Below are 24,444 nucleotides of genomic sequence, written 5' to 3'. Positions count from 1 at the left end.
TTACTAATATATACTAGCATCCACCATGGTGAGTGGCACATGGTAGTTATCAATAAATATTCATTGGCTGAATAGATGGCGTGGGGTGAGGGGAAAACAAAGTAGTTGTGAATCACCAGCTTTCTTGTTCAAGTGCCTGGGTAAATGATTATGTTAGTCAGAAGGCAAAATTATGGGAGGAGAAACAGGTCTGGACAAGAGGATTAACTGAGTGGGGAGAGACGGAGCAACCAATTAGGAGTTTACTGTACACAATTTCAACATGACACCGATGCTGATCCAGTATAGTGGCAAACAGGAGGGAAGAGGATTTCAGAGATACCACAGGGGTAAAATGTAGTGGGGGCAGAATGACAAGTGATTACACAGAGCAGCAAGGGGGAAGGTCTACTATTCTAAAGGTTCAAGCAGAAATGGCTTCAAAATGGTGGTACAATTATGGAACTGAAGTCAGTTGAAGCAATTTTTTGTTTTGGGAGGAGTGAATCTGGAGGAAGCGGAGTCTGTTTCAAAAATACTGAGTTTGAAGTTCCAGAAAGGCATTCAGATAAAAATGTACAGAGCTAGCTGGAAATCCAAGACACAAAAATGGTATGGTTTGATCTTTTTTTTTTTTAAATTTTTTTTTTTCCAACGTTTTTTAAATTTATTTTTGGGACAGAGAGAGACAGAGCATGAACAGGGGAGGGGCAGAGAGAGAGGGAGACACAGAATCGGAAACAGGCTCCAGGCTCTGAGCCATCAGCCCAGAGCCTGACGCGGGGCTCGAACTCCCGGACCGCGAGATCGTGACCTGGCTGAAGTCGGACGCCTAACCGACTGCGCCACCCAGGCGCCCCATGGTATGGTTTGATCTTAAAATCACTGTTGGTCATTTCCTGAAGTTACAGTTTGAATAGATGAGCTCTCACAAGGAAGATATAGATGGTTGACCCCTGAACAATGAATGTGGAGGTTTGGGGTGCTGACTGCCCCATACCACCGAAAATCTGTGTGTAACTTTTGACTCCCCCAAAACTTAAGGAGTTGCTTACTATTGACTGGAAGCCTTACCTATAACATGAACAGTTGACTCATGCACAGTCTGTATGTTGTATGTGTTTTATAGTGCATTCTTACAATGAAGCTAGAGAAAAGCAAATGTTATTAAGAAAAAAATGAGGGGACACCTGGGTGGCTCAATGGGGTTAACCATCTGCCATGATTTCATCTCTGGTCACGATATCACAGGTTCAGGGGTTTCAGTCTTGCGTCAGACTCTATGCTGACAGTGCAGACCCTGGTTGGGATTCTCTCCCTCCCTCTCTGTCCCTCCTCTGCTCACGTGCATGCTTACTTGCTCCCTCTCTCTCAAAGTAAATAAATATTAAAAAAGAAAAAAAGAAAATCATTAGAAAGACAAAATACATTTAAATAGTACTGGACTATATTTACTGAAAAAAATCTGCACATAAGTGGATCTGTGTAGTTCAAACTTGTGTTGTTCAAAGGCCATGTGTATGTGTGTATACATATACTGACAAAAATGGATAAAAGTATTGCTATCAGTGTTGTGTTGCATTTGATAAGTGTACTGTGGTTATGTAAGAGAACATTCTTACTCTTAGGAAATAAACTGTGAAGAAGTAACAGTAAACAATGCAATCAGTCTATTAAATTATTCAGAAAAAAATTGTGTGTGTGTGTGTGTGTGTGTGTGTGTGTGTGTCTGTGTGTATGGGTAGGGGGAGAGAGAGAGAGTGAATAAGAAAGATACATGTAGCAAAATGTTAAAAAGGAGTCAATCTGTATAAAAGATATGCAGTTGACCATTGAACAATGCAGGGGTCAGGGGAACCCACTGCCTGTGCAGTTGAAAATTTGCATATAACTTTTGACTCCCCAGAAACTTAAGTACTAATAGCCTACCACTGACTGGAAGCCTTACCAATAACAGTTGACTAACACATATTCTGCATTTTATATGTATTACATATACTGTATTCTTACAATAGAGCTAGAGAAAAGAAAATGTTACTAAAAAAAATCTTACAATATGGGAATGCAAGCTGGTGCAGCCACTCTGGAAAACAGTATGGAGGTTCCTCAAAAAACTAAAAATAGAACTACCCTACCACCCAGCAATTGCGCTACTAGGTATTTATCCAAGGGATACAGATGTGCTGTTTCGAAGGGACACACGCACCCCCATGTTTATAGCAGCTCTATCAACAATAGTCAAAGTATGGAAAGAGCCCAAATGTCCATCAATGGATAAATGTCTAAAGATGTGGTATATATATACAATGGAGAATTACTCGGCAATCAAAAAGAATGAAATCTTGCCATTTGCAACTACATGGATGGAACTGGAGGGTATTATGCTAAGTGAAATTAGTCAGAGAAAGACAAAAATCATATAACCTCACTCATATGAGGACTTTAAGAGACAAAACAGATGAACACAAGGGAAGGGCAACAAAAATAATACAAAAACAGGGAGGGGACAAAACAGAAGAGACTCATAAACATGGAGAACAAACTGAGGGTTACTAAAGGGGTTGTGGGAGGGGGGATGGGCTAAATGGGTAAGGAGCATTAAGGAATCTACTCCTGAAATCATTGTTCCACTATATGCTAACTAATTTGGATGTAAATTTAAAAAAATAAAAAATAAAATTAAAAAAAACTTACAATAGAGCTAGAGAAAAGAAAATGTTACTAAAAACATCATAAGAAAGAGAAAATACATTTACAGTACTATACTGTAATTTCTCAGAAAACATCAGCATATAAGTTGACTCGTGCAGTTCAAACCCATGTCGTTCAAGGGTCAACTGTACAGGACTTCTCTGTCCCATTCTTGGAGCTTTTGTGCCATGTATGAAATTTGAAATAAGAAGCTGAAAAAGGATATGAACCAAGATAGACTGTGAGAGCACAGTGTTGATTTTATAAGATAAAAAGGGAATCGATGCTCTGGAAGTGACATTCAGTTATTCAGGAGTGAGAAGAGGTTTATGTTGGCAGGTATGGAAACAGTGTTTCCCTACATCAATTGTTCCATCTACACAATAAAATATGCTGATAATTCTAGTCCATTAATGTATAAAGATGTTCTGTCCCACAAAATTTCAGGTAAAAACGCTGGCATTCATCATTAATTCTCCTGATAGAGAGTACATATCCCTTTTGACCACAGAAGCCCCCAGTTCTTTTTTTTTTTAAGAAAAAGGACTGATGGAAAATAATACCAAATTGCTCAGTATGTCTGTATGTATTTTGACTCGCCACACAAAAATATTCAATATATGTTCTTTTGAGGTGAAGAATAGGCATATCATTTTAGAACCAGCACCTTCTAAATCCAATTATAAGCAATTAATTATCCGTGAGTGGCTAAAGGACTCTCTAGGCTACTGTTTCTGGTGGGACAAGGAATTTCAGATCAGACCAATACTTACTAAAGAAAAAGGAAGACAGATTGTACGTGGCATAAAATAAAATTCACACATTGTGATATGAATATGAGAGTATCTTACCAGTTCCTTTCAGAATCTTTTGTCCAGAGTAAAAAGGAATACATATTTCTCATCTCAACAATAAATTTCTTAATGCTTTCATAAACACTATAATAGTACTAATACTGAAGCCTTTACTGGGAAAAAACCAGAATCACTTAAGATGTAATGAGTACTGCTTGAGATATAATTCTATGCAAGTGGACGAATATATGTCGAATGGTATAGCAGCTTAGAAGCAAAGAAAAATTTTAGAATGACACAGGGCTAGACTATTTCAATATAAACAAAGAAAACATATGGGCAAATAGAACAGTACAAAGAATAAGAGAAATTAAGTAGTAAAGAAAAATTTTTAATTCTGGAAGATTATTAGAGAGGTCCACTAATGAGAGTTTTGCAAATTATCAAGCAAAAAAAAAAAATCAAATACTAAAAAATTTCATTTAAAAAGTAGTAATTTATTGTATTCTTTCTTTCATAAAGAAGTATGACAAAAGAATAACTTAATTTAGGATTGAGAATTAGGAATTTCTTCATTCAAATAATAAGTATGATGTGAATTACTTTGTGTAATCATGAAAACTAAGAGTAATACGAATAAAGTTATTGTAATTTATTAAGAGAATCAGAGTTTAAGTACAATACCATAGCTTTTATTTCAAATCTTAGTATCCTCCATTCATTAAATTTATTTTGCAAATGCCACAAACATTTACTTGCCTGCTGAAGAAGCCAGTAACAGATTAAAAGGCAGATAAACAGGGGCGCCTGGGTGGCGCAGTCGGTTAAGCGTCCGACTTCAGCCAGGTCACGATCTCGCGGTCCGTGAGCTCGAGCCCCGCGTCAGGCTCTGGGCTGATGGCTCAGAGCTTGGAGCCTGTTTCCGATTCTGTGTCTCCCTCTCTCTCTGCCCCTCCCCTGTTCATGCTCTGTCTCTCTCTGTCCCAAAAATAAATAAACGTTGAAAAAAAAATTTAAAAGGCAGATAAACAAAGAAAAAACAATATACGAGTATGAAAAAAGGTAAAATGAGGTAGGCATGTCAAAACTGTTCTACTCTTGGGGAGATAGCACTGAATGGAAATTCAGGATTTCTGTATAGAAATATTTCTGTATACAGAAATACAGGCTTCTGTATCAAGCTTTAAACTAGCCTAGTATGGCATAAAAATCACTAAGTCTATGTATCAGATCTATTCTTTCTTATTTTTATCTTCTAGGAGTAAAAAAATGAGAACAAAATCTACCCATTACCAGAGAAATTGTAGGGACTGAAAATAATTTCAAGAAATACTCATTTAAAGATACTTATGGACTGAAAATGATTCCAAATTTATTTCAAAATATGGAATATATATATTTAAAACAGTTAAAACAACCATAACTGAAAAAAAATACCGTTAAAATTAATTCTGGATTGGAAAGCTTTCCCTTTACACTCATATACAGACTTCTCTGTAGGCTCCCGAAGTTAAGTCTGTTCAACTTATTCTACTATTCACACTGAGTTTTAAAATTTACCCATTTTGGCAGAAAGAATCCTCAGAATGTGTGCAGATTCAGAAGCAACAAAACATGAGATAATAACTGCTTATGTACATGAAAACTGGGTATTTGTTACTTATTATTAAACCAGTGAACTTGAATTGCTAGACACATAGGTCTTTTATATGCCTGAGAAAAGTACATTCTTTTATAGAAAACTGAAGTAAAAAGGCTTTTTTTCATTCATATTTGAAAGTGGCATACTACTTCCTTACATTTTTCTTTATAATAACAAAAGTCATTTAACCCTTAAAGGAAGACTTTGATAAAAACTTTTAACATAAATGAAGTTGAGGCTAATTATATTTGACTAGAAAATTGTGTATAGGCATGCCTGAAGCCTTAATTAAGCATGACTCAGGGAAATCACAATCCATCTAAGGATTGAAACACATTTACTCCAATTTCAATACAAAGGGAGTCAGAATCACATTCTTTTTTTTAAAGTAGGCTCCATACCCAGCATGGAGCCCAACATGGGGCTTGGACTCACAACCCCGAGATCAAGACCTGAGCTGAGATCAAGAGTCAGATGTGTGGGGGCACTTGGTTAGCTCAGTCGGTTAAGCGTCTGACTTTGGCTCAGGTCATGATCTCATGACTTGTGGGTTGGAGCCCCACGTCAGGCTCTGTGCTGACAGCTCAGAGCCTGGAGCCTGCTTCCGATTCTGTGTCTCCCTCTCTCTCTCTGCCCCTCCCCCACTCACGCCCTGTCTCTCTCTCTCTCAAAAATAAACATTAAAAAAAATTAAAAAAAAAAAGAGTCAGATGTATAACCAACTGAGGCACCCAGGCACCCCAGAATCACATATTTGACTACTAAAAGCTCAACCTCTGAAAAATAAAACAAAAAAATTATTCCTTGGGTTTCACTATATACAAAAAAATATATTCTCAAAATATATAGGCGTTCAAATATTTCTAAGAAATTTACACTCAAAAGAATTTGTGGATATTAAACAAAATGTGTGTGTGTGTGTATATATGTGTCCTTTTCAAATAATAGGCCTCAACACTAGGTTTTTATTTTGAAAAAAATAGGAACTGCAGAGATTTTAAAAACAATATTCTCAAAAATAGCGTGGGTTTACCATTCCTTTTGTAAGGTAACAAAACCAGTGTATTAACTCTTTTGAGTTGTCACAGATAATTTCAAGATCCAAAGAGACTCCAAATTCATCAAATTACCCACTTGATGTTTCAATCCTCACGAGCATATTCCTACTGAACACCTGGCCAGTTGATGCCTAAACAGCTGGATGGAGAATATATTAGATGCTAAGACATTTTAAAAAATACTATTAGAAAGTTTATTTTTACTCTTTCTTGTAATATTTACCCAGTGGTCCCAAGTCTACTACCTTAGGTCTTACCAAGTAGAGCAACCAAGATCATTCACATGAGAACTTTCCAAATACTTGTAGTCAGTTTTAACACAGCACTAAAAGGACTTTAAAAATCTTTACACCATTTTGGTCATTTTCTTCTTAAACCCTTGGGTTTAAAGCTTGGGTGCCCAGATTCCAGCATGATTCTATAGATAAGGTAATCACAGACTACATCCTAGATACAAGCGGTGGGTCTTTCATATATGGCTTTATGACCTTGAGATATGATCCTCCAGATATAGACATACCTTGGAGATATCATGGGTTCAGCTCCAGACCACTGCAATAATGTATCATTTTAAAGCAAGCCAAGTGAAATTTTTGGTTCTCCAGTGCATATAAAATTATTTTTATACTACACTGTTGCCTATTAAGTATGCAATAGCATTGTCTAAAAAACACAATATATATACCTTAATTAAAAAATACCTTATTGCTAGCCATCATCTGAGCTTTTACTGACTAGTAATCTTTTGCTGGTGGAAGGTGTTGCTCAAAGTTGATGGCTGCTGACTGATCAGGCTGGTAGTTGCTGAAGGTTGAGGTGCCTGTGGCAATTTCTTAGAAAAAGATAAGTTGGCTGCACTGATTGGCTCTGCCTTTCACGAATGATTTCTCTGTAGTATGTGATGCTGCTGGATACCATTTCACCCACAGAATTTCTTTCAAAATTGGAGTCAGTCCTCTCAAACTCCACCATTGCTTTATCAGGTAAGTTTATGTAATATTCTGAAATCTTTGTTAATGTTTACAATCATCACAGCATCTTTGGCAGGAGCAGACTCCATCTGAAGAATCCAACTCTTTGATGAGCTCTAAAAACTCATCCCTGAGTTTTACCACAAGACTGCAGCAATTCAGTCACATCTTCAGGTTCCACTTCTAATTCTAGTTCTCTTGCTATTTCATCACTGAAATGACTTCTGCCAGTCAAGTCGTGAACACCTCTAGGTCATCCATGCCAGATGGAATCAACTTCTTCCAAATTCCTGTGAATGTATTCTGACCGCTTCCCATGAATGAATGATGAATGTTCCTAATGGCATCTAGAATAATGAACCCTTTCCAGGTTTTCAATTTACTTTACCCAGATCCATCAGAGGAACCACTACCTATGGCAGCTTTTCAAAATGCATTTCTCTTTATTTTATTTTTTGAGAGAAAGAGAGAAAGTGTGCGTACAAGCTGGGGAGGGACCAAGGCTTAGAGAAAGAGAGAATCTTAAGCGGGCTCCACACTTAGCACGAAGCCAGATGTGAGGCTTCGTGATGACCTGATCTCATGACCTGAGCCAAAATAAGAGTCAGATGCTTGGGGCGCCTGGGTGGCTTAGTTGGTTGGGCGTCCGACTTCAGCTCAGGTCATGATCTCACGGTCCATGGGTTCGAGCCCCGCGTCGGGCTCTGTGCTGACAGCTGAGAGCCTGGAGCCTGCTTTGGATTCGTGTCTCTCTCTCTCTGCCCCTCCCCTGTTCATACTCTGTCTCTCTCTCTAAAAAATAAATATTCAAAAAAATTAAAAAATAAAAAAATTAAAAAAAAGACACTTAACCAACTGAGTCACCCAGACACCCCTACAAAATGTATTTCTTTTTTTTTGATTTATTTATCTTTGAGAGAGAGAGAGAAAGAGAGAGACAGAGCATGAGCAGGGGAGGGACAGAGACACAGAACTCAAAATGGGCTCCAGGCTCCACACTGTCAGCACAGAGCCTGATGCGGGGCTCGAATCCAAGAACCGTGAGATCACGACCTGAGCTGAGTTGGACACTTAACCGACCGAGCCACCCAGGCACCCCACAACATGTTTTTCCTAAAAAAGATGGCTTGAAAGTCAAAACGACTCCATCCATGGGCTACAGAATGTATGCTATGTTAGCAGGCATGAGAACAACATTAATCTCATTGTATATCTCCATCAAAGCTCTTGGGTGGCCAGGTGCACTGTCAATGAGCAATAATATTTTGAAAGCAATCTTTTTTTGAGCAATAAGTTTCAACAGTGGGCTTAAGAGTCAGTAAACCGTACTGTAAGTAGATGTGCTGTTATCCAGGCTTTGTTGTTACATGTATAGATCACAAAAGAGTAGATTTAGTGTATAATTCTTACGGACCTCAGGATTTTAGGAATGGTACATGAATACTGGCTTCAACTTAAAGTCACTAGCTGCGAGAGTCAGCCTATCCTTTGAGGCCAGGCATTGACTTCTCCTCTCTAGCTATGAAAGTGCTAGATGGCATCTTCTTCCAAAAGAAGGCTGTATCATTTATACCAAAAATCTGTTGTTAGTGTAGCCACCTTCATTAATGATCTTACCCAGATCTTCGTACAACTTGCTGTAGTGTCTATATCAGTACCTACTGCTTCATCTTGCACTTTTATGTTGTGGAGACAGTTGCTTTCCTTGAACCTCATGAACCAACCTCTGCTAGCTCTGCTAACTACAAACTTTTCTTCTGCAGCTTTTTCACCTCTTCTAGGCTTCATAGAATTGAAGATAGGGCCTTGATCTGGATCAGCTTTGGCTTAGGAAAATGTTATGGTTGGTTTTATCTATCCAAGACCATTCAAACTGTCTCTATAACAGCAATAAGGCTGTTTCCCCACCCCCCCTTTTCTTTAATCATTTGTGTGTTCACTGGAGTAACATTTTTAATTTCCTTTAAGAACTTTTCCTTTGCATTCACAACTTGGCTAACTGTCTGGTACAAGAGACCTAACTTTCAACCTATCTCAGCCTTAGACATGCCTTCCTCACTAAGCTTACTCATTTCTAGCTTTTGATCTAAACTGAGAGAAATACAACTGTCTTCCTTTCACTCGAATGCTTGCAGGGCATTATAGGGTTATCCACTGGACTAATTCCAGTGTTGTTGTGTCTTAAGGTGTAGGGAGGTATATACTACCCACTACCTACGTATGTAGGTAGTGAAATAGAGGTAAGTAATCTCCCTGATAAAGAGTTGAAAGTAATGGCCATAAAGATGATCACCAAACTTGGGAGAAGAATGGATTAGTAATACAGGGAGAACTTCAACAAAGAGAAAACGTAAGAATATACCAATCAGAGTTGATGAATACAATAACTAAAATGAAAAACATAAGAGGGAATCAACAGCTGATTAAGATGATACAGAGAAACAGAAGACAAGTGGTACAAATCACTCCATCAGAACAGAAAAAAGAAAAAGAATTTAAAAAATGGGGATAATTTAAGGGACCTCTGGGGACTATATCAAGTGTAATAACATTTTAACATTTTGTATTATAGGGGTCCCAGAAGGAGAAAAGACAGAAAGGTGCAGAAAACTTATTTGAAGAAATAATGTTTGAAAACATTCCTAACCTGGGGAAGGAAACAAACATCCAAGTCCATGAAGCACAGAGAGTCCAAAACAAGATGAACCCGGAGATCCACACCAAGACACATTATAATTAAAATGTCAAACATTAAAGATAAAGAGATAATCTTTTTTTATTTTTAATTTTATTTTTAGTTCTTTAAAGTTTATTTATTTTGAGAGAGATAGAAAGCATACACACATGGGGGAGGGGCAGAGAGAGAGAGAGAGAGAGGGAGGGAGAGAGAAAATCTCAAGATGATGGCACGCAGCCTGATGCAGGGCTTGGTCCCATGAACCATGAAATCATGACCCAAGAGGAAATCAAAAGTTAGACGCTCAACTGACTGAGCCACCCAGGCAGATAAAGAGATAATCTTAAAAGTAACAAGAGAAAAATAACTAGTTATGTACCAGGGAACCCCCATGACACTATCAGCTGATTTTTCAGCAAAAACTTTGCAGGCCAGAAGGGAGTGACATGACATATTCAAAGTGTTGAAAGGAAAAAAACTTACAATCAAGAATACTTCACCCAGCAAGGTTATCATTCAGAATCAAAGGAGAGTTTTCCAGACAAGCGAAGCTAAGGTAGTTCACCACCACTAAATCAGCCTTTCAAGAAATGAAGAGACTTCTTTAAGTAGAGAAGAAAAAAGTTATAACTAGAAATAAAGTATATGAAAGAAAAAATTGCACTAACAGAGGCAATTGTAGTTATTAGTTATTATATATAGTTATTATAATATAGCTATTATATAATACATATAATATATAATATTTAATATAGTCATTATAAAATATAATGTAAGTTATAATATAGTTATTAAGAGGCAAGCAGTTATTAAGCTAATATGAATGTTAAAAAGAAGAAGTGAAATCAAGTATATCTCTAATAATTAGTTAAGGAATATACAAAATAAAAAGATGTAAAATATGACATCAAAATACAAAACATGGTAGGGGAAGAGTAAAAATATGCTTTTAGAATGCATTTGAACTTAAGCAAACACTGACTGAAAATAGACTATGAGAGAGAGAGAGAGAGAGAGAGAGAGAGAGAGAGAGATGGTAACCACAAACCAAAACCCTGTAATAGCAAGAAAAATAAAGTGAAAGGAATACAAACATAACACCAAACAAAAGCATCAAACCATAAAGAAGAGGAAGAAAAGAAGAAAGAAACAGAGCAACTACAAAAACAGCCAGAAACCAATGAACAAACTGGCCATAAGTACATACCTACCAACAATTTCTTTAAATGTAAATAGACCTAGTTCTACAATCAAAAGACAAGGGGGGTGGCTGATGGATAAAAAACAGACAAAAACCGAGGCCCATCTGTATGCTGCCTATATGAGACTCACTTTAGATCTAAAGATACATATCGACTGAAAGTGAAAGGATGGAAAAAGATATTCCATACAAATGGAAACAAAAGCTGGGGTAGCAATACTCACATTAGATAAAATAGACTTTATTCTTTTTAAAGCTTATTTATTTTGAGAGAGAGAGAGAGAGAGAGAGAGAGAGAGAGAGAGAGAGAATGAACAGGGGGAGGGGCAGAGAGAGGGACAGACAATCCCAAGCAGGCTCGATGCTCAGCAGAGCCTGACGTGGGGGTTCGATCTCACGACTGCAGGATCACAACCTGAGGCAGTATCAAGAGTGGATGCCCAAACTGACTGAGCCACCCAAGGACCCCCTCACCGTTTTTAGACAAAATAGACTTTAAAACAAACTGTAACAGGACACCTGGGTGGCTCAGGCGGTTGAGTCTCTGACTTCGGCTCAGGTCATGATCTCATGGTTCGTGAGTTCGAGCCTCACATTGGGCTCACTGCTGTCAGTGCAGAGCCTGCTTTGAATCCTCTGTCCTTGTTTCTCTCTCTGCCCCTCCCCTGCTCTCTCTCTCTCAAAAATAAACATTAAAAAAAACTAACAAAAGAAAAAGAAGAGAATCATACAAGGATAAATGGGTCAATCTAACAAGGGGATATATTTGTAATATTTATGTACCCTATAATAGGAGGCATCTAAATATATAAACAGACATAAATATCAATACACATAAAGGAAGAAATTGACAGCAATATAATAATAGTGGAACACTTTAATGCTATCTATCAATGAATAGATCAGACAGTAAATCCAGACAGCAAGGAAATACTGGCCTTAAACAATATAGTAGTAGACCACATGGACTTTACAAAACTAGAAATCAATTTTAGGAAGAAAACTGGAGAAAAACCACAAATATGTGGAAACTAAACAATATGCTATTAAAGAACCAAAGGGTCAACAAAAATATCAAAGAAAAGACAAAAAAAATTCCTTGAGACAAATGAAAATGGGAAAACCACGTTCCAAAACTTGTAAGATACAGCAAAAGCAGTTCTCAGGGGGAAGTTCATACCAAAATAGGCTTACCTCAATAAACAAAAACGTCAAATAAACAATTTAACTTAACACTTGAATATACTAGAAAAGTAAGAACAAGCAATGGCCAAAGTTCAAGAAGGAAGTAAATAATAAGGATCAGAGTGAAGATAAATGAAAGAGAGGCCAAAAAAAAAAAAAAAAAAAAAAAAAAGAAAGAAAAAAACAAAAAAAAAAAAATCAGTGGGAGCACTTGGGTGGCTCAGTTGGTTAAAGCATCCGATTCTTGATTTCAGCTCAGGTCATGATCTCACAGTTTGTGGATTTTCATTCTCCCTCTCTCTTTGCCTTTCCCCTGCTCATGTGTACTCACTCTCAAACATTTAAAAGAAAATTAAAAAAAGAAAAAAAGAAAAAAAAGAAAAAAATCAATGAAACCAAGAGCTGGTTCTTTTAAAAGATAAACTAAATGGACAAACCCTTAGGCAAGACTCATCAAGAAACACAGAAAGAGGGCCCAAATAAATAAAATAAAAAATGAAAGACAACTTACAACCAATGCCACAAAATACAAAGGCTCACAAGACTACTATGAACAGTAATACACTAACAAATTGGACAGCTTAGAAGAAATAAATTCCTAAAAACATACTATTTCCAAGATTAAATCATGAAGAAACAGAAAATCTAATAGACCGATTACTTACTAGTAACGAAACTGAATTAGTAAAAAACAAAAACAAAAACAGAAAACTCCTAATGAACAGGAGTCCAAGGCCTCTTAGATAAATTCTACCAAACATTTAAAAGAGTTAATACCTATTCTTCTTAAATTATGTCAGGAAATTGAAGATGCTTCCAAACTTATTTTATCAAGTCAGTATTACCCTGATATCAAAACCAGACAAACACACCACTAAAGAAGAAAATTACAGGTTAATATCCCTAATGAACACAGATGTAAAAATCCTCAACAAAATATTAGCAAACCAGGGGCGCCTGGGTAGCTTGGTTAGCTAGGCATCTAACTCTTGATTTTGGCTTAGGCCATGATCTCATGGTGATGAGACTGAGCCCTGTGTCAGGCTCCACGCTGGGATTCTTTCTGTCCCTCTCCCTCTGCCCCTTCTTGCTTGTGTGTACTCTTTCTCAAAAAAAAAAAAAAAAAAAAAAGGATCATATACCATGAACTAGTAGGATTTATCCCAGGGATGCAAAGATGGTTCAACATCCACAAATCAACCAACATGATATGCCACATCAACAGAATGAGGAATAAAAAATCATATGATCATTTCAATAGATGCAGAAAAAGCATTCGACAAAATTCAACATCAATTGATGATAAAAACTCTCAACAGAGTGAGTACAGAGGGAACGTACCTCAATATAATAAAGGCCATATATGACAAACCCACAGCTAATATACTCAATGGTAAAAAGCTAAAAGCATTTTCTCTAAAATCAGGAATAAGACAAGGATTCTTATTCTCAGCACTTTTATTCAACATAGTATTGGAAGTCCTAGCCACAGCAATTAAAGAAATAAAACTCATCCAAACTGAAAAGGAAGAAGCAAAACTGTCACTATTTGCAGATGACATGATATTATATACAGAACACCCCAAAGACTCCACCAAACTATTATAATTAATAAATGAATTCAGTAAAGTTGCAGGATACAACATTAATACATAGAAATTTGTTGCATTTCTGTACACTAGTAACAAACTATCAGAGACAGAAATTAAGAAAACAACCCTATTTATAATTGCATCAAAAAGAATAAACTATCTAGGAATAAATTTAACCAAGGGGTTAAAGACCTACATTCTAAAACTCTGACACATTGATGAAAGAAACTGAAAACAAATAAATGGAAAGGTATACAATGTTCATGAATTAGAAGAATTAATATTGGTAATTTGTCTATACTACCCAAGGCAATCTACAGATTCAATGCAATCCTTATCAAAACATCAAGGATATTTTTCACAGAAGTAGAACAAATTATACTAAAATCTGTATGGAACCACAAAGGACCCTGAATACACAAAGCAAAATTGAGAAATAAGAACAAAGCTGGAGGTATCACAACCATATTTCAAACTATACTATAAGTCTATAGTAATCAAAAAGTATTGTACTGGCACAAAAACAGGCACACAGATCAATGGAACAGACTAGAGAGACCAGAAATAAACCCATGCTTACATGGTCAATTAATCCATGACAGAGAAGGCAAAGATATATAGTGAGGAAAAAAAGAGTCTCTTAGTAAATGGTATTGGGAAAACTGGAAAGCATGCAAAAGAATGAAACTGCTTTGTTACACCATGCACAAAAAATAAACTCAAAATAGATTAAAGACTTAAATGTAAGACCTGAAACCATACATCCTAGAAGGAAGCATAGGTAATAAGTTCTTTGACACTGATCTTAGGAATATTATTTTGGATCTGTCCCCTCAGACACAAGCAACAAAAAGCAAAACTAAAAAAAAAAAAAAAAAAGGAACTACATCAAACTAGAAAAGTTTTTACACAGCAAAGAAAATGATCAACAAAACAAAAAGGCAACATAGTGAATGCAAGCAGATATTTGCAAATGATATATATAAAAAGGGGTTAATATCCATATATAAAAAGAACTCATACAACTCAATATTAAGAAAACAATCCGATTAAAAAACGGGCAGAGGACCTGAATAGACATTTTCCAAAGACATACAGATGGCGAACAGGCACATGAAAAGATGTTCATCATCACTAACCAGGGAAATGCAAATCAAAACCACAAAGAGGTTTCACCTAACAGGTGTCAGAATGGCTATTATTGAAAAAACAAGAAATAACAAATGCTGGTGAGGATGTAGAGAAAAGGGAACTCTTGTGCACTGTCGGTAGCAATGTAAATTGATATAGCAACTATGGGAAATAGTACGGAGGTTCCTTTAAAAATTAAAAACAGAACTACCATATCCAGTAATGATCCAGTAATTCCACTTCTGGTTATTTGTCCACAGAAAACAAAAGCACTAATTTGAAAAGATACAGGCACTCCTATGTTCATTACAGCATCTTTTACAATAGCCAAAATATGGAAGCAACCCAAGTGTCCAAGCGGGGCAAATGGATAAAGAAGATGTGATGTGTATGCGTGTGTGTGTACATGTGTGTACACACACACAACAGAATATTAGTCATGAGAATGAAATCTCGTGACTTACGGCCTAGAGTGTATTATGGTAAGTGAAATAAATCAGAGAAAAATACCTTATTTCACTCACATGTGGAATCTAAGAAGCAAAACAAATAAACAAACAAGAAACAGGAATAGACTCAGCTGCAGAGAATAAACTGATGGTTGCCAGAACAGAGGGAGGGTAGAGGGATGAATGAAACAGGCAAGGGGGATTAAGAGGTACAATCTTCCAGTTATAAAACAAATAATACACAGAGATGTAATGTACAGCATCAGGAATGTAGTCAACAACATTTTAAAACCTTTAAATGGTGACAGATGGTAACTAGACTTATTGTAGTGATCATTTCGTAATGTACATAAATACTGAATCACTATGTTTTATACCCGAAACTAATATAATATAGTATGTCAGTTAAACCTCAATAAAAAAATGAGCTGTTCGTTTATTCAAAATTCTAGTGGAAAATGATTTTGAAAGATCAACTTTTAAATAGCAAAATTTCAGTAAACAGAACTGAACAAATTATTTTATAATAACAGCATACATTTCTGTATCACTACTTATATGCAAGACACTGTTCTACATGCTTTACAAACATTTAAATGATTGAATTCAATTATTCAAAAGATACCTTTAAGTACTAAAGCATCCTATGGCCTTTAGGATAAATACCAGTTGTTAGTATATGGACAAATAAGGATTTTAGAGTGCCAGAATCTAGGACATAACAGAGTTTAGTATAAATATATAATAGCCAAGTATAATGGGGCGCCTGGGTGGCTCAGTCGGTTCCGCATCCGACTTTGGCTCAGGTCATGATCTCGCAGTCCATGAGTTCGAGCCCCACATTGGGCTCTGTGCTGACAGCTCAGAGCTTGGAGCCTCTTTCTGTTTCTGTGTCTCCCTCTCTCTTTGCCCCTCCCCCATTTGTGCTCTCTTTCTGCCTTTCAAAAATGAATAAATGTTAAAAAAAAAAAACAGCCAAGTAAAAAAAATTCTTTTTAATGTTTATTTATCTTTGAGAGAGAGAGAGACAGCGTGATCAGGGGAGGGGCAGAGAGAGAGATGGAGACACAGAATCCGAAGCAGGCTCTAGGCTCTGAGCTGACAGCACAAAGCCTGATGCAGGGCTTGAACTCGCAAACCACGAGATCATGACCTGAGACGAAGTCAGATGCCCAACTGACTGAGACACCCAGGTCCCCCTACAAGTTTTAAGGTCAGATTTACTACTATTCTCTTTTCTCCAAATTCACAAAAACATACCAAAGCTAGTAAGTTATGAAATTCTGCCTGAATATAAGTTCTGGTTTACTAGTTAAAATCTTATGCTTTCTTGGGGCATCTAGGTGGCTCAGACAGTTAAGTGTCTGACTCTTGATTTTGGCTCAGGTCATGGGATTGAGCCCTTCATCAGGCTCCATGTGAATGTGGAGCCTGTTTGGGATTCTCTCTCTCCTGCTCTGTCTGCCCCTCCCCTACTCGTGCACTAGTGCGCTACCTGTCAAAATAAATAAATAAACATTAAAAAAAAAATCTTACACTTTTTTTTAAAGTTTGTTAGTTTGGGGGCACCTGGATGGCTCACTCAGTTAAGCATCTGACTTGGCTCAGGTCATGAACTCACAGCTCGTGGGTTCGAGCCCCACGTCGGGTTCTGTCCTGACAGCTCAGAGCCTGGAGTCTGCTTCATATTCTGTCTCTGTCTCTCTCTCTGCCCCTCCCCTGCTTGTGCACTCTTGCTCTCTCTCAAATATAAATAACCATTAAAAAAAATAAAGTTTGTTAGTTTGTCCACAAATATTATTCTAGAGCCATTCCTAAATACGTCACGTTCAAAACATCAACAAAGAGACAAATCTTTTATGTAAACCATATAGTTTTGTAAATGGAAAGATTATACATAATAAAAGATTTTAAGGTTATAACAGCACTCCAATAAAAACAGCTGACTTAGAAATTTATTTTAATATAAAATGTTCAGATTTAGATACATTTCCACATTACAGAAAAGATTTCTCTAATATTGTATTTACTAATGTATCATGTTTATAAAGTTGATTTGAATTCAGAAGTTTAATAATTTGAGTCATTCTACAAGATTTTGGTCATAGGTTAATTATATGAAGAGTTGCCTCAATTTTTAGTTTCATGTATTGCTAAAATCACAAATGAATCTGCAAGTCTTCATTTAACACAATTAAAAGCTCCATTCAGTTATTTTCTAAGTTTATCAGTATATGAAAGGTGTATGTACTTGATGTACTATTCTACTAACTTTTCTGTCTGAAATTATTTTCAAAATAAAAAGTTTTTTTAAAAAGGTAACCATTCTATTTGCATGTAGTCAAACCACGGAAAGTCTAGGCTGTTCAATGAGGCAATGGTATTTACCTTAATACTCATCAGTGATTTTCCTATTAACTAGACTATTAAAAATAATATACTTTTCTATTGATAAATTAAAGACAAATCATTTTCTCTCTTCCCCTTCCTCCAACACACATAAACCAGAACATACAGATTTTTAAGAAATGAACTGGGGAGTATATAATGAACTTAATTTTGGAGTTAAGTTCAATAGTTTCTTTTGTTTTTTTAATGTTTATTAATTTTCTTGCGAAACAGTGCAAGTAGGGGAGGGGCAGAGAGAGAGGGAGACACAAAATCCAAAGCAGGCTCCAGGGCTCTGAGCTGCCAGCACAGAGCCTGACGCAGGGCTCAAACCCATGAACCATGAGATCATGGCCTAAGCTGAAATTAGATGCTTAACCAACTGAGCCATCCAGGCACCCCTCAGTAAGTTCTTTGAAAGTAAAACATCCAGCTACTTTATGACTAGCAATTCCAGTGTTAGAGAAAATTTATCTAAGACAAATAAAAACATATGCCCAAAAGACTTTATAGAAAATTTCACAGCAACTTCATTCATGATAGCTCCAAAATGGAAACAACCTAAATGTCCATTGACAGGTGAGTGAATAAACAAACTGTGGTACATTTCTACCCAGCAACAGTAAGGAATGAACTACTGATACAACAACAAAATAGATGAAAATATAATGTGGCGTGAAAGAAGCTAGACAGAAAAGATTACATTGTGTGCAATTCCATTTATTTTCAATCCAGGAAGAGTGAAACTAAGCTATGGTGACAGAAATGAGGAGGTGTTTGTCTCTTGAGCAGCAGTGGTTGAGATGGACAAAAGGGGTATAAGGAAACTGGACAGTGACTGAACTGTTCTATTATCTTGTTTTAGTATATACCAGTTATATGTTACAAAAACAATGCATGTAAACTACAGTTCACTTGAAATAAATATACTTCTTTTAAAAATATTTTTTCTAAAATCAAAAGTAACAGGAACAAAAATCAAAGAGTTTTAACATTTCCAGACATGCAGGATGCTTACCTGTCTAAGAGCTGATCATGTTTTTCTAAAGCATTCTTTTCAGCCATCACTGCTCGTTCCTTTTCAGCTACAGCATTGTCCCTTGCTTCTCGGAGATTTCTAAAATTTAAGTATATACTCAATTATTCCAAATACATAAGTATCTATTTCCTAAAGATTCATAAATGTACTTGCTTAGAGTGGACTATCTGACAATCTTAAGGACCCACTTGAGGTTGGTGACCTAAGGTGGATATTATATGAATTTACCTGGCTTGGTATTTCTGTAGCAACACACACTAGTACAGGTGCAAACATGGTCTACCTCTAAATGTCCCAGTATCTTTCTCCATAAATTATCTCTACGTGGGTTAAAGGTAGGCTAAACACTTTGTATATATAACTTGTTTGATCCTTACCATAATCTAATGAGGTAAGTATAATTACTCACACGGTACCCATAAGAAAACTGAGGTCTTGAGAAGTTAATAAATATTCTATAAAATATTTTATTTATTTAAAAAAAATTTTTTTTTCAACGTTTATTTATTTTTGGGACAGAGAGAGACAGAGCATGAACGGGGGAGGGGCAGAGAGAGAGGGAGACACAGAATCGGAAACAGGCTCCAGGCTCTGAGCCATCAGCCCAGAGCCTGACGCGGGGCTCGAACTCACGGAGTGTAAGATCGTGACCCGGCTGAAGTCGGACGCTTAACCGACTGCGCCACCCAGGTGCCCCATATTCTATAAAATATTTTAAATGAAAAAATATAACATAGAGATCACAAGTGTCAAAATGGGAACAAATGGGATATGAGCTAGCTGAAGCGATGACCCTTGGGATCTCACTTACAGAGGAATGGAAGAGAAGAGAACTGAGGGCTGATAGGTTAGGAAGAAGCAGAAGAGACAAAGGACATGTAGTCCTGATAAGATGACAAACAGATAAATGTAGTGTACAAAGAGGATAAAAGACTAGAGATTGCTGCTAAAGAATGGTGATTTGGAGGTGGAACAGTACTTCCCAGGATAGAATTTTAGTGGATACCAAGATCCAGGGTGTAACCACTGAAGTAGCTAAGTGAAGCTACGTCGATATTCCTGTAGGGCTCAAGAAAGTATGAAGTCAGAGCATTAGGTGAGGCACCCACTAATAGTACTGATGATAGCAGGAACTGAAATTGAACGACACATTTAATAACATCTAAGGGTAATGTCCAAAAAGCAGAAGGTAACAAGAGTGAATAATTAGGTTATGACACAGCAAGATATGAGCGCCTTTAAAGATCAAATCTTGTTTTTTTCTTAAAGTGGAAGTCTGGATCAAGAAAAATACCAACAGTAAGCTTTTTTCAGAGACCCACTTAATTTTTTAAAAATCCACTTCTCTAACATAGTTATATATAAATATAGAGTATAACATAAATAATTTTGCTCATATAATTCCTACAAATCCCGTATGTTTATTTTCTAACCATTTTTTATAGTGAAGTAAACTATAACTTCAAGAGCTTAAAGTACCTAGTTCTAAGTCACAGCCTATGTTAAAGCTCTAATTTGTGTCCAACCATGTCTACTGCAAACAAAATGTTTTTTTAAATATAATTTATTGTCAAGTTGGCTAAAGCAAGTGTTTTTTTACATCATATTACCATATCTCCCATAAAGACCTGGATTGGGTATTAGAGTTTTGTGTTTATTATTCATGGAGAATATCAGTAGAAAGTCATGAAAATCCACATCGTTTAAATAAATCTATGTAATAACTATTGGACAGAAATGCTTACTTGCTGTGCCAGTATGAAATGTCATCTTTTACATTGTGATATTAACAACAAAGTTAAAATTTAAAACGTATCAACCAATAGAGACTCCTCAATCAAATGGTTTATGAACCAGAAATAAATAGTTCACAAAAAACTGGAGTACAGATAACTTATTAAGAAGAAAATAGCTTTTATATATTATTCTCTAAGTGGAAGTGCATTTAAAAATAGATATCACAAAATGGCATGTCATTATTTTCTGACATCATCCTGATTGCAATGATCTTCAAAAAATATTCTATCATCAAACTAACGGAAACATGAGATTTAATTTTATAGACAGAATTAAATTATTTAAGTATATTAAACAATGATGTATTTTTCATTCCTAGATGATCTATATATTTCAGTCAGTAAGTCATCATAAACTGGTTGCAATTTTCATTTCTCAAAGATAGCTTCATTGTTCTGTAAGTTATTTCAATAGCAAAATTCCAAGTAGATTGCCATTATAGTACTATTAATCATGAACAGTTAGTAGGTGGAGAAGCTTCAGTCCCTAACTATATTTCCTTTCTGCAATAATGGGCATTAGAAGTAAAAGCAAGTCACAGAGAATGAAATAAAACCCAGAATAAACTAACAAAAGGGCTTGTGAAGCAGAGATATGATTAGAAGGTCCTAGTGCATTCACCATGCTACAATCTATATCATCCAGCTAACTATAGTTAGTGCTATATTAAAGCACAAACAAAATTCCAAGGCCACAAAGAAGAGTTGATTATTTTTAATTGGAGGAAGAGAGGTGAGTGTATGAAGGGAAGGTATGTAAGTTGGACCTTGAAGGACAAAAAGGGCAATTTAAAAAAAGAAAACTAGGGGTACTTGGTGGCTGTTTAGCATCTCATTTTGGCTCTGGTCATGATCGCGCATTCGTGAGTTCGAACCACACATGGGGCTTTCTGCTATCAGCACAGAGCCCGCTTCTGATCTTCTGCCTCCCTCTCTGCCCCTCGTCTACTCGCTCTCTCTCAAAAATAAATAAACATTAAAAAAAAAAAAAAGAAAAAGAAAATGAGTCTGAAAAAATGCTAGAGGCTGAGGTTTCTACCAACAGGCTCTCTCCTAGATGTCTGCTGGTAAGATTTCTGTGTGAACCTAATCTCCTAACAGTTTCCATACCTTCCACATCTCCACTCATACACAACCTGCATACAAGAAGGCTCACAATTCCTTTTAACATAAATATAGAGATACAGTACTTAAGCCTTTAATATTATCAATTGACTTTTAAGGTGTGTGACATAAACCGAATATATTCCACTGACAATCATAGTAATAACAAACATATAGATGTTGACCACGTGCTAGTAACTGTTTTAGGCATTTTACGTACTATGACTCATTTAATCTTCACAACAACCCCGCAAAGTGTAGGTTGTCTCATTATCTTCATTTTACAAAGGAGAAGACTGAAACACAGAGTAGTTATCTACCGTCACACAGCAAGGGAGTGATGGTGCCCAAATGTAAACCCGAGCTGTCTAGTTCTAGAGTGCACGCTCCTTATCATGTCACGCTGCGTTTAGTAAGATTCCCTTTGTGTCACAGAAGTTGTCTCCTTGGGAAGTTCTGTCATTATAAGATTTAAATGGTCATCTCGTAGCACAAATGTTAAATTAAAGATAAGCTTTGTAAAGACTGCGACTATATTACATAAAAACTTCTTACAGCCCATGCTCCTTCAAACTTAGACTGTTTTCTTTTTTTTTTTCAACGTTTATTTATTTTTGGGACAGAGAGAGACAGAGCATGAACGGGGGAGGGGCAGAGAGAGAGGGAGACACAGAATCGGAAACAGGCTCCAGGCTCCGAGCCATCAGCCCAGAGCCTGACGCGGGGCTCGAACTCACGGACCGCGAGATCATGACCTGGCTGAAGTCGGACGCTTAACCGACTGCGCCACCCAGGCGCCCCATAAACTTAGACTGGTTTGATAAAACACCAGAAGGATTATATTCTGGCCACAGATAAAACCATAATTGCCATATAACTAATAAATTATCCATTTAAAAATGTTAAATGCATTAGAAATGTAACAACATACAGTTTTGGAAGAGCAAGAATTCTAATGTTCTTCAAAAGACTAACTTGAAAAATTGATAGAGACTATGTGCAGCATGTATAAGTTAAAGAAGCCAAAGTTTTAGAAGTCCAAATGAATATATAATCAAATGTAATGAATAATAATAAAGAATGATGTTGGAAGTTGGCCAAATGGCCAGAATTAGGATGTTTTAAATACAAAATTAAAATATTTCATTCTTAAAAATGCGTTTAGAAAGCTAACATTTTTTTTTCATGTTTTTCACGATTCTTTCATGTTACATCCTACGAAGTCCATCTCTCATATGGACATATCAGAGATACACATACTTATCTCTCCCATCCACCCTGCATTTATGCACATGAGGCAGAGAGGAAAGATGGTAGAAAAGGGAAAAGAAATCCCATCATTCCTATGTAAAGCCAAAAGTGAGAGCCCTAGTATAATAACTAGTGTGCAAACAATGTATTTTTCAACTTGAGGCATTTTTAAGAGTGAAAGAGGGTGCAATTAATAACTATGTCAGAGAAATAAGCATAAAGCAGGAATTACGGGGACAAAAACTGGAAGATATCGTCATTTCAACTATGACCTTCAAACAAGAAACTTGAAGAGTTAAGTATTCATTACTTCACTAAATAAGAGAATTGTAATATTACAATAAAACAGATGTATTTCCTATGCAAACTAATGTTTCAAAACTTGATATATTAAAGTTTATCCAGAATTATCTTACAACCAAAACCTGAAACCTCAGTACAAAATGTAACAATGTATTTCTGTACATGGAACATACTTTCCTACTACTAGAAGATAAATTTCATGGTGCCAATATGACAAATCAAATTTATACTTGAAAAGTTTGGCAAGAAAACTTTCTCATTTTGCAAGAATGAGAAAAACGTTAGGAACCTTTGAAATTCTAACAGGAACAAATCAGAGTTTGGGAATGCCAAGGGCATGCTTGGCCTGAATAAACACCACTGATGTCTCAGAACTTGAAATTTACCAAGAATAAATAGTGAAAAAAACATGGATGTCAGAAGAGCTCCCTAGGCACAACTAAGCAACCCATTCTCCTGCCTCCATGTAAAAATATTTTTGGTTAATAAAAGTGAATACATTCTTTCCAGTTTGAACAAAAAGGGGACTGAAACAGGCTATTTACATGACAAGCTTATTTACAGGGAAAGTATCTGAATTAATTACTTCTGCCTCCAGATGAGTCTTCCTGGACAACATATAAAACTGCTCATTTCCATATCTGAAGCCATTGTTTTTAAGATGGCATAAACAAGAAGGATTGCAAGTGGATTATCTGCCGTTTATAATCAAATGACCAATAATTGTTCCTTTACTTAACATAGTTGTTGAAAAGTGATGACTAGGAAGGATATAACAAAAAAAAGCAAAGTGGAAATTGTATGTAACATAATTTCTTGGGGGGAAGCTATGCATTTCCAGAGAAGAAATTTTTTGAGATTCCTTTTGACTGAACATACTATATTTTCCTATCGTTTCAATTTAGTTGGTGCTCAAGCAAATTTTTTGTTCATTTTATAGATGTGAAAACTTCATCCTAGAGTAGATAAATATCTGACTCAAATTATGGTTTAAAAGAAGTTATGAAAAATGTAAGCATCAAAATGCAAAAACTTATTTAAAATCCATTTATGTGTTAAGGTTTAAAAATTAGCTGATGGGGTGTCTGGGTGGCTCAGTCAGTGAAGCATCCAACTTCGGCTCAGGTCATGATCTCAAGGCTCGTGAGTTTGAGCCCCACGTCAAGCTCTGTGCTGATAGCTCTGAGCCTGGG

General features: G+C 36.3%; 1 protein-coding gene across 1 annotated transcript in view; it reads right to left on the bottom strand.

Annotated features, from left to right (window-relative positions):
• PIBF1 (progesterone immunomodulatory binding factor 1) overlaps nt 1-24,444 on the bottom strand; it is a 209,735-nt gene that overhangs the window by 127,767 nt on the left and 57,524 nt on the right. The window contains exon 10 of the mRNA XM_043580403.1: nt 18,777-18,875. Coding sequence (XP_043436338.1) covers nt 18,777-18,875 — 99 coding nt within the window. The remainder of the gene's footprint in view (nt 1-18,776; nt 18,876-24,444) is intronic.

This window comes from Prionailurus bengalensis, chromosome A1 (assembly GCF_016509475.1).
Source record: "Prionailurus bengalensis isolate Pbe53 chromosome A1, Fcat_Pben_1.1_paternal_pri, whole genome shotgun sequence".
NCBI classification, from domain to species: Eukaryota; Metazoa; Chordata; class Mammalia; order Carnivora; family Felidae; genus Prionailurus; species Prionailurus bengalensis.
This window is presented reverse-complemented; position numbering and strand designations above follow the sequence as displayed.